This window comes from Pipra filicauda, unplaced genomic scaffold (assembly GCF_003945595.2).
Source record: "Pipra filicauda isolate LSUMZ 115617 unplaced genomic scaffold, ASM394559v2 scaffold212_size3012638_pilon, whole genome shotgun sequence".
In the NCBI taxonomy this organism is placed as follows: Eukaryota; Metazoa; Chordata; class Aves; order Passeriformes; family Pipridae; genus Pipra; species Pipra filicauda.
This window is the reverse complement of record NW_024104324.1, coordinates 1227648-1243993: the sequence shown is the minus strand read 5'-3', so window position 1 is coordinate 1243993 and position 16346 is coordinate 1227648. Positions and strand designations below refer to the sequence as shown.

General features: G+C 41.5%; 1 protein-coding gene across 1 annotated transcript in view; it reads left to right on the top strand.

Annotated features, from left to right (window-relative positions):
* The first annotated feature begins 8557 nt into the window (after positions 1 to 8557).
* The window catches only part of PPP2R5C (protein phosphatase 2 regulatory subunit B'gamma), a 79808-nt gene continuing 72019 nt past the window's right edge, over positions 8558 to 16346 (top strand). Inside the window, exons 1-2 of the mRNA XM_027730843.2 lie at positions 8558 to 8647; positions 10211 to 10276. Of these exons, the coding sequence (XP_027586644.1) occupies positions 8621 to 8647; positions 10211 to 10276 (93 nt within the window). The 5' untranslated portion in view covers positions 8558 to 8620. The remainder of the gene's footprint in view (positions 8648 to 10210; positions 10277 to 16346) is intronic.

The following is a 16346-nucleotide window of genomic DNA, read 5'->3' as shown; positions in this document are numbered from 1 at the left end:
AGGTCATATGTTGAATCAGAATTGTTAAAAATACAACCGTGTTACCTCCTTGACATCCATGGCCATTATCTTCAAGTTTTCTCTCAGCTCAGTGCAGAACATGAAGATAGATGCTAAAGACAGCTCTCTGATAGGATTAAATTCTTTAGGTTAAAGATGGCTGAACATGTAATATAAATCTGGATCTCTGTTTATCTACACAAATCCATTACAATCATACTTCAGTAGAATGATTGAAACTCAGTTTGTATTTAAAGTTACTTGTCATCACCGTTATTAGAATCGCAGTCCAGATTGCCTTCTTCCTTATTCTAGGCGCTGTAGAGACAAATTGCAGTAAAGGTGGACTAGAGAGATAAAAGATGTGAAATAGAAACAGAAACATAGAGATTAATTTGCCAAAATCACACTGCAAATCAATGGTCACATTAGGAATAGAATCCAGATCATTCAAACCCCAGTCCTTCGCTGAGCTCACAGAATGCTCCCTTGGGCTTTTTCTAAGACATCTTTATTAGCCATAAGTGTTTACCAGTAGTAATTAAAGTTAGACCATAAAAAGATCTTTTTTTACACAAAGCATCTGAACTTACCACTAAAATTCAAATCCAACTTACTACAGTCAGAAAAAATCTAATTAACTTGGGGTGATGAGTAGGATTTCTATATAAATGTATGTAAAGAAATCTTATTTATGTATCTTACATACCTTATCTTGTTTCTGTACACATTTTGTTTACCTTACTGCCATTATCCTCTTTACATATAAGAAAGAAGCTTTAAATGTAAAGTACCATGAGAATTATGAACAGGCACTTACCAATCTGCTTCTTTTATATGCTAATAACAGGGATTTTTCATTTCAATTTATTTTGAAAAGCAGGTAACTTTCAAATGACTGCTAATTCTTTCTCTGAAACAAAAATAAAGGAGTCCATAAAGAAATCTGGGCATTTAGTCTATAAATTAGAAAACACAATATAGATGACCCTGGGTGAGCAGGGAGGTTGGACCAGATGATCCACTGTGGTACCTTCCAGCCTGACCCATTCTGTGACTCAGGAGTTTTGCCATCCAGTAGAATCTACAGCTGAATTACAGACCAAGGCTTCCAACATAGCACATAAGGAGATTTTGACTACACCTATACTATCAGGTTGAATCATCACCTGTTTGGTTCCAAAGTCTTCTTTATTAGCATTCAGTCTGTGCACATGCTTGATTATTCCTGGAATACCTTCTGAAGCAAAATAACAAGGTTTCCTCTTAGACAAAATCTAGAAGCCATTCAGTAGCTAGATAGCTCTAGGAAATGGTTTGAGTACAAAGTCTCTCTGCACTTGATCCAATCCTCCAACATCATCCTTGCAAGCCTTTTGCCTGGCATGACCCCATAACACATCTCTCTGATAACATGTTTCAGTAGCAGATAAGTGGTGTGCGCAAGCACTTCTCCTTTTATCTTGGGCAAACAAAATAGGGTTTGGTTATTAAAGAACCTTTCAAAATTTTTCAGATGTCTCATATGAAAACATAGACTTTAAAGTGCCAAGAGGGAGCCGGTGTGGCAGAGGACTCTATCACAGCTTTTGAAGATAAAGGACCCTGACTACCAAAACAGACGTGGTAGGACAGCTTGATGCTGAGGGGTTTCAGCGTAGCCCCAGGCAACGATATTTAAAAACAAGCTTCACCCATCTTAAAGTACACAGTAAGAAATGGCCTGATCACAGGATGTGAGCACAGCAGAGGAGCGATATTTGTGCTGTGCATGCAGAAAGGCTATGGAAAGGCCTGCAGAAGCCTACAAGACTCCTGCAAATCCTGCACGGTGTAGCAGCAGGCAGCCTGCCCTAGGGGGAGCAAGCCAAAAGCTCTGTTGATGGAAGCTACTCCTCACGTTCTGACAAGGAAGCACGGATTGCTCCTGAAAATCAGAAATGCAGCGTATTCATCAGCTGAGAAGATGGACACTTCTGAGCATACATAGAAGCAGCCCCTCATGCACAAACTCATGGTACTTGCAGGGTTAAGTCCTGAGTGTGCCTTCTGAGTGTGTCTTTCAACTCTTCCCACACTGAGATAAAAATATACAGCTATATTAGCTATGACAAATCCTAAAAAAGGCAGAAAAAAAATATGAAGTGTTGAAAGAGAAAATCTTGTACGGCATCAACAGGAGGTACAATTAATTGGATCTCTTCGTTCATTCTATAAATATCAACTTAAGTATGATAAAAATGAAAATGTAGGAGTCTTAGCTGCAGTCACCTTTATGTTACTAGTCTCACTCATCTGATACAAAATTAATCTTCCCTTTGATATCATGTGGGAAGAAGGAATCCTAGTACATGTACGGGAACATTGTACTTAACGCAGCAAAAACCCAGAATGAACAAAGACTGCTAAAAATTGCATCAAAATACACCATAAAAATACTCAATTTGGATATGAAAAAGAGAAGAATTATCAAAAATAAACATGTCCCTGCTACCCCCTAAATGCTAGGCACAGCCAATAAATGTTAAACAGATTATTATATCATATTTTCAAGTATCTCTTAACTCATTACAAATGCAAAAAATAAACCCACAAAAATAATGAAAATGTGACAACAGACATCCCGGTTCATATATGTTACCAACAGAGTTGCACCTCTCTGAGTTTATTCTCACAGAAAGATTCAACTCCATGACATGCAGCAAAGTCTTGCTTTTATGATCCTTTTATTTGCTTCAATGAGACAGAAGAACACCAAGCGATTTGTACGAAGTGCTTTAATGTTACTATTTTTGTAATTCCCATCTCTATGGAATTTGGGTACCAGCACACAAATGCAGGCACTTCTCATTGGAATTGGCATTCTGGATAAGACAAATGGTTCATCCGGCTTAATAGCCTGTCTTTTACTTTGATCATCATCTGAATTCCCACATGTAGGTCATTTTAATACTTAATAACCACTGTGCAAACTGTGGCCACAAGCAGATAAAAATGTTTTAACTGTCATTAGATAATATTAGATATTTTTGTTATGTATAATTTGTCCAGGATATTACTGAACCTCAGTAGTGATGCCTGCCATGTAGTTTAACCCCAGTAGGCAGCTAAGCACCACAAAGCTGCTCACTCACTTATCCCCAGTGGGATGGGGGTGAGAATCAGCAGGGTAAAAGTGTGAAATTTCATAGGTTGAGAAAAAGACTGTTTAATAATTAAAAAAGAGAGAGAATAAAAAAGAAATATGCAAAAAAGCCCCAAACAATTGCTCACCACCAGCCAACCGATGCCCAGTCAGTCCCCATGCAATGACAACCCCTGCCAACCTCCCCTTCCCTCCATCCAGCTTTACTGCTGAGCAAGACAACATACAGTATGGAATACCTCTTGGGTCAGCAGGGGTCAGCTGTCCCAGCTGTGTCCCCTCTCAATCTCTTGTGCACCCCCAGCCTCCTCACTAGTGTGAGGAACAGAAAAGGCCTTGAGGTTGTCTAATCACTGCTCAGCCATAACAAAACCATTCTTATGTTAGTAACAGTGTTTTCATCCCAAATCCAAAGCACAGCTAGCCCCATTAGAAGGTACTGTGAAGAAATGTAACTCTATCCCAGCTAAAACCGGTACAATGCCTTAGTAACATTCTGCGTGAGTTTTCCATACTCACTATTTATGTTTTTTCACATTCATTTTAAAATTAAGTTGGCCCAGACAGAAATCCAGAATCCACGTGTTAATTAACATGGACAATGGTTACTGGCATACAACAGCAGGCCAGTTACCAGCCATATGTAACAGCATTTCCAAGTGGTCCAGGAGCTCTATTTAAGCTCTGGCCTGTGCACCCAAACCTGGCCGACTTTGTCCGAGCTGTATCTATATCCAGCCCTGTCTCTTTCCAGCAGGGCTCGCTGACTGAGCTTCCCAGGTGGACCTCAGTGCACATTGCAAGTACACCATTCTCTCTGGCCCTGGTCTCCTGGATGAACCATACACCTGTGTTATAATAGTCCTCTCTCTGGGCTTGTCTCCTTGAAGCTCAGATCTGTGTTATAGGAAGTCTTGTCTCCATTTTGGTCTTTGGTCTCCTGTTTTTCCTTAGTGGATTTCTTGGATAGACCGCTGACTTTTTACCTTGCCTTGTCTCAGACTGGTGACTATCACTATTCTGACCCCACTGGGATGGTACCCTGGTCAAAGAGGACCTTGTCTTTGCTGTAGCCATGTTCTTTTCCGAACTCTTTCTCTCTCGTGGAACAACTCTTGCTGCTCCCCAGTAGAAGATAAGCAAGGTGACTTCTGGTTTTGCCAGTAAGCCTTCTGGAGCTTACTGAAAAGGGTGTGTAACATGAGTTTCACTACTTACCTGAAGAAAGGAGAGTCATGATTTTATTTTTTTTTAAAGTGAAAAGTCTCATAGCAAACCTTTTCTATAATGCTATCATTGCCTAAATAATTGATAATGTTGTTCACTACATTCAAATGAAATCTTATCAATTGTTTTAAACATAAGAGGCAAGGAAGAGAGTGAAATGAATTAAGACCAGACAAAACTCAAAGAAATCTGTATTTCAATGTAATAATTCCATGGTCATTGAAAAGTCATAAAGTTGAGATTTAGATAGCATAATTAAATATCCATGAGCATTTTTTAAAATTTTTTAACAGTACAAACTTTACAAAAATATGCATCAGTATTACAGTTAGAGGGTATCCAATACTGACACTACTACACATACATACGATTAATTATGGTTCTGAATGTGCATCTCTAGTTCTGTGTTAAGTGATGCCAGTAATTGCCATTTGTAACCATGTGGTCACACATAGACCTAAAATATCACGCTGTCTACATGCATGAAGCTCCAAATTTGACCCGTTATTCATTACTTCAAAAGAGTCTGACTTTTATACAGCTTTGACTAAATTGTTTTGCAACCTTTACAACACTGCAGATTGTGACAGCAGGGCATCCAACACTAATGGATTTTAAAAGAGCTGAGAATTAAAGCCATACAGTTTAGATTGAGAACAGCACAAGAATTATTTCCTGTAATTTAGGGTAAGCAGAATGAATCCATGCTAGTGGAGAAAGTTCCTGAAAGACGTTTAACCTTTTTTGGGGAGTTGAACATACTGGTTTTGCAGCTTTTGATGCTAGGCTGCATAAAAGCAAAGACTATTGCAGGTGCTGATGAAGTAGTTTATTCCCTCAGTTAGTCCCTTCAGATATAATCTGGCAATCACTTGCTCCTGACAGGAAAGTTACCTTAAGTAGTAGTTTGACCTGCACAAGCATGAAAAAAAATTTGTTTAAATTTCAAGCCATCTATTCCAGCCTTCTTACTGGCAGTGGTGCTTCCATTTTCAATTCTCTCTTTACATCTGACACAGAGTCCCAGAAAGCAAGAGATCTGCTTCGGTCAGTGAAGAGATGTTTGGAGAAACAGCCTGACAATGTTTGACAACTATGTATAATGATGACAGTTCATTGGCTTCTCAAACCTTGTCCACAGGTGCAGTTGCATAGTTTCAGTTGAGCCAAATTAACAGTTTCCTAGCAAAAGGTCTCATTGTCTCCTGTCTCACAGCTCAGTTAGTTTTCTGCCATTTTAACAAGCTGAACTGTCATACCACCCAATTAAACTAGAGACAGTGCATGGGAAGCAGTAAAGTCATGCACCTGGGGATGGAAGATGTTATCCATCACAGTGACAGTGATCTGTTCAATAAACTCAGGCCAGAGTATGACAACAAAACAAATGAAAAGGAAACAAACAAAAAAGAATATCCAATACTTCTGGAAAAGACTAACTATGTAAATATTCCCCTTTCATTGGCACCCTGGACACTTGGCCCAGTTTCAAGCTATTAAATATTATCCAGGTGTTTTACACAATACTTGACATTATTTGGTGATTTAACTTTTGCAAGTTTAGACAATTTAATCACTACAGCAAAAAATGCAAATTGGAAGCTATGCTGTATGCACTAGTTTTTGACATTTTAATTACAGAGATAGTTATGAATCTGTTCTCATTTTTGAAAACACCTAGTTTGCATGAAACGTTCAGAAGTTAATGCAAATATTAATACAGCCATATTCACACTCATATTACATCACCTTATTTACATAGTTAATTCTGCTCTGTAGCAGAATAATTAGGCCCACAGTGACGTACCATTGTAGTAAAAATAAGATTTTATCATGTAAGTCACTTGCCTTATTCTCATGTTTTAAGAAGACACTGGAGCATACAGATGGAACTATTTTTCTTGTAAACCTCCTCCACCCACTGAGTATTTCATCTAATACAGCAGGCCTTGAAAAACAATTGCTTTCTGTTACTGGTGAATTGGACTCTGCAGCAAGTGCAGTGAGGGGGAGTCAAGTTTTCCCAAGAGTTTCTACATCTGTGGTCACAAAGAAAACCTCCTAAATGTTAACTGAGTCAGCACCATCTTTTGAACCTGTATGCAGTCCAACGTATTGATTCAAGGTTTCCCAACTAACTGCAAAATAAGGACAGACGATTTTTGCTGATGCTATTCAGAAGCACTTGGGTAACATCGATACTGACAGAGTTTTTCCATTATTTGGAAAAACTATGAGCACTAGCAAGCACAAAGGAGGCCAAGAGCCAATGAGAAACTCATTAAGCTGCTTAAACCGATCTAAATCTAGGCTGTTGAGGTCACATCCCACCCCCGCCACATATTTCCACCCCCTTCCTTCAGCCAATGCTAGTGTTTACAGAAGCAGGTGGTGGTGTGCCAGTTCAAGGCAAAAAAAAAAAAAAAAAAAAAAAGGCAAAAAACAAACCAAACCAAAATCAAACCAATACATTGCTTTGGGAGGACAGTTTTCAACCTGATCAATTCTGTGAACAAGTTTAAGGAGCTGCACAGTACCAGCATCAGTGCAGAGAAGGGAGATAGGAGCACAACAGCTGGGAATTAAGAGTAGTTTAAGCTTCTATGAAACTGAAACCTAACAAAAAACTGGAAGCTCTTGAGTTTATTCTTAGCTGTCCAAACCCTTTCACACACTGATCAAACTCCAGACTACAGATGGAGGTAGATTTCTTTTCTTTACTGTCGCTTAATATGTCCAAAATCCATTTATTCTGTCGGTGAGAAATCTCATTTATTAGTCGTAACTCATTCATGACTGGCTATTAACAGAGGCACAATAGTGATAACTGCACTGCATTTATAAACCCTCAAACCAGAGAAGATTAAGGAAAGGATAAGAGGCAGACATAATTTGTTTTCCAGTACTTAAGAAGCAGGAAAGGAAGAGGGCTGATGTAAGAGGAAGCAGCTCTCCATAGTGAGTAGACTTCTTTGCAGTGCCTGGAAAAGGGAAAGTTTCTGTGTCCTTTTTGCCACAGCAAAAGCAATGATAAAATATAATGGATATAAGCTGATGTTAAGAGACCATCCCTTCAGACACAAGTGGTTATTAGAAATCCCACTTCCCAGAAAGAAGAACATAGCTGTTTGCTCAAGCTGGCTTTGATACTTACAGGTTGTGTAAGGAAGGAGATCAATTGCACTTTTATGCTGTATTTATTAAGCTGTAATTTTTCTATCCTTTAGCAGTACAGCACAATTAGAATTTAACAAGTATGTCCAACCTAAATTTTAAATGCTTTATTCCTGGCATTATTATGAGTATTAAGGTCCCCTGCACTTTTTACTGAACTAACAGTAACTTGGGGCTTAATCTGGCAGTGCGAGAAATACAATTTGCAGATTTTGCAGATGAAGTATCTGCACATTTCTCTTGTCCAAGATTGTTCTGATTTTTTTGCATCCTGCCTTTGAGAGATTAAAAAGCGATTTGTTAATTGATAATTTAAAAAATTATCTCTGGTACAGGCGGTCACAGTGAAAACACACAGACACCTGCACCCAAGCTTTTAAAAGGTAATAAGGGATAAAGATACTGTCAGGAAACCAGGCTGCAACTTTGCAAAGCTCACCTTTTCCTCAGCTCACCTTTTCCTCATGCACCACACACTGCAAGCATGCTCTGAAGTCCTCAAACTGATGATAGGCACATTGGGTTTGTACCAGAGGGCCAGCGTGAGTCAGGTATGCCCTATTGGTTTTTTTGGGTTTGTTTTTTCCTTAGCATTTCCGCTCTCCAGTGACAGGCGCCCGGAGCCACTCACTACCCAGAGCGGCTCAGGGCGGGGGATGCAGCGATCACTCGCTTCCCACGGGCTGAGGAAGAGCCTACTGGAGGCTCGGGGCGCTGAGGACACCTCGTCTCGCACCGCTGTCCCCGCTCAGCCCGCGGGGCCACCTGGAGACGTGGCTGGAGCCCGGGAAGACCCACCGGGATAGGGGTGATCCCGGCGGGAGCGCCCCGGACGCGCCGGGATTCGAGGGGGGGCCGGGCGGGGGCGCCCTCAGCCCCGCCCGCACGGGTGACGCGGCGCGAGGCGCGGCCCACGTGACGCGCGCAGCCAATGGGCGGGCGCGGCCGGTCCCCGCGGGCGGGGGAGGAAGGGGGGGCGCGAGGCCGCCGCGGAGCGGGGGAGCGGCAGCGGCAGCGCGGGGCGGGCGCGGCGCGGGGCCGAGCGGGGCCGGCGGGGGCTGCGCCTCCGCGGACATGCCGAATAAAAACAAGAAGGAGAAAGTGAGTCGGGGCGGGGGGGTCGCGGCGGGGAGGAAGGGGGGGTGAACCCCGCGGGGAGGCTGTGGGGCGCAGGCCCCGCGGGGAAGAGGAGGAGGGGCCTGGGGCGGGGGGCGGCAGAGGCGAGCGGAGCGCGGCTCCCACTCCCCGGTGCGCGGCAGAGCCAGGCGAGGGGCACCCTCCTCCCTCACCGCTGTGTGCCGGCCCCCGCCTTCCTCCCAGAGCCGGGCGCTGGGGAAGGGGCAGCTCCCGGCGGGGCCTAGGCCGGGGGTGCCGAGGCGGGGTCCCGATGTCGCCTCGGTGGGGGCGGCCGCGGGTTCGGCGTGCGGGGGAGTGCGGGAGGGAGGGGATGAGAAACGTGTCCTGCTCAGCCGTGGCTGGTAGAGGCTGAGTGGCGAGAGGAGGTCTCGCTGGGGTGGGCCCGGGGGTGTTGGGGAGCGGGAAGGAGTGTTTTCCAGGCAGGGCTGCGTGGGGGGTCTTTCCCCACGGCTGCTCGCCCGCGCCCCGTCCCGGGAAGTTTGGCTGCTGCGTAGCTCAGGCTGCGGTGGGAGTTGTGCTTGGGGGATCTCCTTAAGTATCCCAGGAGCGCTAATCGCCTCTCGGGAGTCTTTCGGCTCCTTTTCCTGACAATAGGAGAGGATCTTTGGCCCCACTTCGCCTCAGGCTCTACCGGCGCTCCCGGGAGGGATTTGTCTGGCGGCCACGAGAGGGGCTTGCACGAGTAATGATGGCAGAAAACTTGTAAATCCAGCAGGAAGTTAGCTGGATCGCACTCTGTTTTGTGAGAGGCAATTAGCCATGTGAGTGGAAGTCAGAGACAGCGAAGTGTGCTGTCTGCCTCATCCAGCTGCCGGCCCTCCCGACCGCTCCTGTTTGGTGGATCCTGTTTGTCTTTTAGTTTGTCAACATGGCTTTAAAATGAGATGTGGGGAAATGGGGTGTTGTGGTTTTTGGGGGTTTGTTCGCTTTAATTTTTTTTCCAATATCCTTGGCACCTTTGACGTTAAAAACATTGAAACTTTCCTTCACTTTTCTGAGAGTAACGAATGTCAAAAGTATGCTGTGAGTTAAGGATGCAAGTTAAGTAGAATGCTGTGAGGGAGAAAACTGAGTTGTGGGCCTACTTCTAGTACGAGACTTTCTAGTCCCTAGAACAGACTAAATAATGAAGTGTAAAATGTGTACTATACTCATGCTGGTTTCAAAGCTAAACTAAATATAAATATATCTGAAGCTATAAACCGAAGAGAGCAAGGTCATAGACATCGTTCAAATCACTTGCATTCTTTGTCTCTGCCTGCTCACCTGTGTGAAAGCTTATCTTTATAGGTGAATTTTGAGGCATAAATAAAACTCCAAAGCCTTTCTACAGATAAAAATGTTTAAGGCAGCTTTGTGAAGACTGATAGTTCAGTATTAAGATCTTCCAATAAAACAGTATCATTTTCATTCTGTCAATTTTATTACTTTTAGTGAGTGTCTAAATAAACCTGATTTCTTGACTTGAAAATCTATCTAGATCTCCTTTTCAGAAAAACTGAGACTGCAAACTTTTTTTTTTTTAAGGAACCTACAAAATCAGTCAAGAGTGGAAAAAGTGGCAAAGATGGACAAGATAACCAAGACCATGAGGTAAATATTATTAAAATATGTAGAGTTTTTCCATGCTAATTTGTCATGACTTTTAAAGAGTGCTTTAAGTTTTTCTAGATTGTTTAATTTTGATGTGATAGGTGGTTTTGAGGGAAAATGGTTATGGAACAACTGCCTTGGTATTTGACAGGATAAGAGAAGAAGCTTTTAAGGAAGTCAATTTTATTTAGAGTAAATAAATATTTGCTTGCTACAATCTTAAATGCTCATCTGTTTCCTTTTTTGGTCATGAGATGTGCATCTGTCTTATTTTCTAGTGTTATTGTGAGGGTTTGGGCTTGTCTTCCAGTTGCTCACTGTAGTTTCTATCATTCTCAGTAATTCCCAGAGGTCCCTTCTCTCAAACTGTCGATGTTGGCATGTCAGTTAAGTGTCAGTAACCTGTTATACTGTCAGGAGACCTTAGGCTTAATCACAGGCTGCCAGCTGTTTTGTTGTGTGGTTTCTTTTTATAGGTATACAATGGAGTGATCCATTTTTGACTGATTATTCTGTTGTAGATGCTGATTTTTTCCTTCTGCGTTGCTCTCTGTTTTGTCCACCAGCAAGGCACAGCAACTGGAAAGGGGTCAATTAAATCATTATTCACTTCCTGTCCCATATTAATCCAGAAACTCAGAATTAGTAGTTCTTCTGCATTTGGAATCCACTGTTCAGGTGGATTTCTTGACATTTTCTTTCAAATGTTCATATTAGCTTGAATGTAAAATGCTGTACTGAAAAGCTTATGTATTTCAGCCTCTAAACTGCATGTCTTGATGCCAACAGATAATGTTTGAGAACAAAATACTCATCCAGCTTTCCTGTTTTTCCCGCTCAGAAATGACTATTAGGGATAGGTGGGTGGGAATATTTATTATATGCTTTCTGATGCATTTCAGTGAGTTCTCATTTGTATGTTGAGGAGAAAGATTTGTGCTGATGTCATAAATTAATAAGATTATTAAAACTTGTAAACTATGGGTAAAAGCATTTTGGCAAATTTCAGTAAGAGTGATTTGAGTTTTGGTGGAGGGAATCTCGGTGCTAGAAGGGATCTTACCTACTATGGAAGCTCATAGAATGAAATGGGAAATATATCAGTGTAGATGTTTATAATAATATATTGTCATATGTTCTGTCTTTACAGTATATTGCTGTGATGTTAGAAAGAGTGTCACTTCTTGACCATAATTTTAATTCCTGTGCAGTTATAAGGATCATCCTTATCAGCATCTTTGCTAGATATTTGTTGACTACTTATTTTCTCAAGCTTCTGAATGAGAAGTTGCTGAGACCAAGACTGATTTTCTTATTCCTTCTTGGTGCTCCAGGATGGAGTACAAAGCTCCCATAGTTAATAAGCGAAGAACTTTAAATGTTAGCTGAAAGTGTATATGTGGGTTTGTTTGACATTTCTTTCTGTGTTTGCGGATCTGGCTTTTTATTTTTTAAACTTAAAATGTGAGAGAGATGAGTCTCAATAGGAGAATATGTTTCAGTGTTCATCCACTGTTTCTTTTGTCCTTCTGGGTAGAATTCCCAATGACCAGTACAGTTTACTTGTCTGTGATACTTAATCATATGTGAATAGGGGTAGAAAAGGAAAGGAACTGGGAATGTAACTGGCACATGTAGTACATTTGTAATTCCCAGTGGACATTAGTCTCCATACAATTCTGAACACCTCAGTACTTGACTCATTAACTTAATTAATAGAGTAATTGCACACAAATAGTAACGTAGACTTTGCATTCTAACATGGCTGGCTGTAATCATGATGTATGTTAGCTGGGGCTTATATGAGCATAAAGGAAGCTATTTGTTAACATGAAGATTAGTAAATATAGAGATAATCTGGAGCACACTCTAATACATTTTTACATTTCTTTATTCTTTAAAGAAGGTTTTCTTCTGTTTCCTTGCACATACGTTTTAACATGGCTTTTTAGAAATCCTCTTCTAGACTATGAGTAGGTTTGGAATTATGCTGGTTCGGTTCAGCTTTTTGTTTCTCAAAATGCATTTGATGCATATGCATTTGATGCAAATGAATTTAATGCAAATGGCAGATTGTAAAGACTAGAAACCGTCTGCTATTCAAAGAACAGGGACAACACAAGCAGCAGCATCCCACAAATACTTTATTTATAGATGCTTTTATAGCACTTAACAAAATTCATGATGCCTTGAACTTCTATAGATAAAAAAGTACAACAGATCTTAATATTTACAAAAATGAACACGTGTTTTTCCTGTCTTGCAGTCAGGAAAATGAGATTTCAGTTGATTGAAGCTGTAGAGCAAGTTTGAAAAGGGATTGAAGTGATTCCTGGTGTGCCGGGTCAGAATGCTCATGCTGAAGGAGGGTGAAAATGACTTAAACTGAGGGTTCTTGCATTGACTGTGCCTTGGTTACTTGATGTAATACTAAGAAGGCTTTGCAACATGTGAAGCACGTTGCATGGACCTCTCTTCTTATTTGCTGTGTGGACAGCAGTTAATGCTGAAGGGGAGAGATTCAGAAACAGTAAATGTGTGGTCTTCCATTCTGGTATACTTTTCTTTAAGCTGGTATGTGGCTTAGAAGGTTGCTTAACTGAGTGTTGTGTAAAATTGATTTCATATTGTTAATGATGTAATTTACTTTTTTAATATTGTTATATTTAGATATTCCCCCCCCCCCCAAACCCTGCTTAATCTCCCCTAGATGGGAAGACCTCTCTTACTTCGATTGTCCTTCTCTGTTTCCATCCTCTGCTCTCTTTTTTGTGACAGAAATACCAGAAATGCACTTGCCTCATGGATAAGCTTTGGTGTAGAGTTCTGTTTTGTCACAGGAGTGTGGAGGTCTCCTTTTGAGTTAAGGCAGGAATAACTTATGGACTGTCTAATTTCTTTAGAAAGAGGTGGCTTGGTAATAGTTAATGATTGTTGAGAAACATCACCTTTTTCTATCTCTAGCAAAAACCTAACACTTATAATAATTCAAGGGCAGTACTTTAGCAGTGGTTTTCAAATACTGCCACAGGGGAAGGAAGTTAAAATTTGAACCCTATATACTCTTAGTTCTGTAGGAAGGTGTGTGCTAAGTCTTGCACTTTTCACCAGTCACTGAAATGGTCCAGGAGCACTTGGACAACTAATTCACTGCTGTGAGTCCCCTGGGGGATGGAAGGACCAGAAGTAGCTGGTAACCTTTCATACAGGACAACAGTAGGTGACTGGGAGTGAAGGCATCTTTTAGGTCTGGCTGGACTGGCTTTAGAAGGCGTGAAACTTCTAAATTTAAAATTGTGTTAATTTAGCTTCTGAGTAGTCTGTAGAAGGGAAAGAGTATTTTTGTTGTTTAAGAAAGTATCAGCTTGTTGACTTTCAACAAATGAGAACAGAAATCGTTACTCGTTCTCCGGCCGTGCAGAGCAGCAAACGGAAGACTAATGTGGTTTTGAGGAGCCTATGTGTGTTTGTGTATTCTCATTGTTTCCATGTGCTGCTCTGGTTGCTTCTTTCTACTTTAAAGGTATTTTGTTGTGGTTTTTTTAATACAGACAAATCAAAATTAATTAAATACAAAAAAGGCATTGGCCTTTTTTCTTGCTGTGCGAGAAATAGCTTGATTTATTGATAGCACGTGTTGCTCATGTTGGACTGTAATCACTATTGAAACCAATTTTAAAAAAATTCTGTCCTGCCACTGTCTCACAGCCATCACTTTTCAGCAGGTGTACTAAACATTGTTAATAGCTTGCAGTGCAGCAATTTTGTCAGGCTTTGTTTTTCAAAGGTTTTTCTTTCCTGCTTTTTGAAGCCCTTTTTATTTAAAAGTTAATTTCTTAAGCTATTCAACATAATGTTAATTTTTTTGGTAATAAAATTGCCAAAAAATTAAAGAAATCTCTCTTTAATGGGCCATCTTCAAAATACTTCAGCAGAAGTAAGGATTTTTGTCTTTCTGAAAGAACCTTGAGAGGTGTCTATTCAGTCTTCCATCATCTTCCATCATCTTTCCTGTATTAGCCAGCACACGGTGGGGAAAGACTATCAGTATTCTTGCTACTACTTTTACTGATTCCTGATTCCATGAGCACTTATGATTGTCACTTTCCTTAAAAATAGGAAACTGCAAAAGGGATGGGGAAGCAGAGTCAATGGGTTTGCATGAGTTTCTTAGCAGAGATCATATGTAGAAATATCCTAAGATTTAAAGGAAAACAACTAATAGGAAAAAAGCAATAAATTCGGCATTTTTGTGTTAACAGGTTTCTGTGATCAGCAGCAGCAAGCTATTTAGAAAGTTGACTCAATATCTTCTGTATACGATTGCTTATTTTTGTCATGTTTACTGTTTGTATTTTTCATTGTGGTGCTGTTTACCCTGAGAAACAAATGTATCTGATCTTGAAGATGTTGCATGGAGACTTATACAGTGTCCAGCTTGTGGCTAGGTTTTTCTACTTCAGAATTTTTTAAGTTATACTTGAAAGTCTTGGCACAAGTAAGTACTAATTAGGGACCACAGCAGAGGAGCTTGAGGTTTGGGGATTGGAGAGGGGAGAATACCTTTCCAAAAGTTCTGACGTTGTTTTGTATTAGGACTACTCCTACATAATTTCTGGAAATACCTTCTTGTCACAGATACATATTTATTACCATTTATATAAAGCATCCATCATTTAGCTCTTTTCAATTACTGTTTTTCATTCAGAGAATCATAGAATGGTTTGGGTTGGAAGGGAGCTTAAAGATCATCTAGTTCCAGCGTCCCTGCTGTGGCCGGACACCTTCCGCTGGACCAGGTTGCTCAAAGCCCCATCCAGTCTGGCCTTGAACACTGCCAGGGATGGGCATCCACAACTTCTCTGGGCAACCCATTTCAGTGTCTCACCACCCTTGCAGTCAAGAACTTCCTGATATTTAATCTAAACCTACTCTCAGTTTAAAGCCATTCCCCCTTGTCTGGTCACTACATGCTCTTGTAAAACATCTCTCTATATCTTTCTTGTAGGCTCCCTTCAGGTGCTGGAAGGCTGCAATTAGGTCACCCCAAAGCCTTCTCTTCTCCAGGCTGAACAAACCCAATTCTCTCATCCTTTCCTCATAGGAGAGGTGCTCCATCCCTCTCATCATCTTGGTGGCCTCCTCTGGGCTCGCTCCAACAGGTCCATGTCCTTCCTGTGCTGGGGGCTCCAGAGCTGCATGCAGCACTCCAGGTGGGGGTCTGTCCAGAGCGGAGTAGAGGGTCAGAATCACCTCCCTTGACCTGCTGCCCACATTGCTTTTGATTCAGCCCAGGACACAACTGGCTTTCTGGGCTGTGAGTGCACATGGCCAGCTCACATCAGCCTCTCACCCACCAGCACCCCCCAGTCCTTCTTGGCGGGGCTGCTCTTGATCTGTTCATCCCCCAGTCTGAGTTGATAACTGGAGTTGCCCTGACGGAGATGCAGCACTTGGTCTTGCTAAACCTCATGAGATTCTAGTCAAGCTTGTCCAGGTTCCCCTGGATGGCATCCTGCCCTTCAGGTGTGTCAACCTCACACCAGTTAGGTATTCTCTGTCACTCAGTGGCACAGCATTTTTGGATACATTGCATTCAGCATCTTTGAGGTGTACTTGTTCTTCATAGAAGCTGGTGTCCTTTCCTGAGAGATGCATTTAGCATAGACTGGATTTATATCTTTTAATTAATGCCTGAAGTTAAGTATTAATTTATTTATAGCTTAAAACAGTGTATTAAGGGTTTTGATAGTACTCCCTGCACACTCTCAGTTTGAGTTATGTAGCTCTCTAGATCAGGAATGGCTGATAGCCTGTAATAAAGCCTCCCCAAACCGCCAAGTTTTCAGTGGACCAAATCACTGCGCTGTGTTTGTCTGGTGTATTCATCACTTACCAATCCTGGCTGAACCCTCACTGTTTCTTCAGTGTGTGTTCAGTAGAATGCCCCAGCTGGACTGACAGGAAGAATAGCCAGTGCTGTCATGAGTCAGGCCCATGCAGTAGATAAAGCTGATTTGAAAACCGGTGGTCTTTCACTTGGAAGGAAAGATACATTATGAAATAAAAT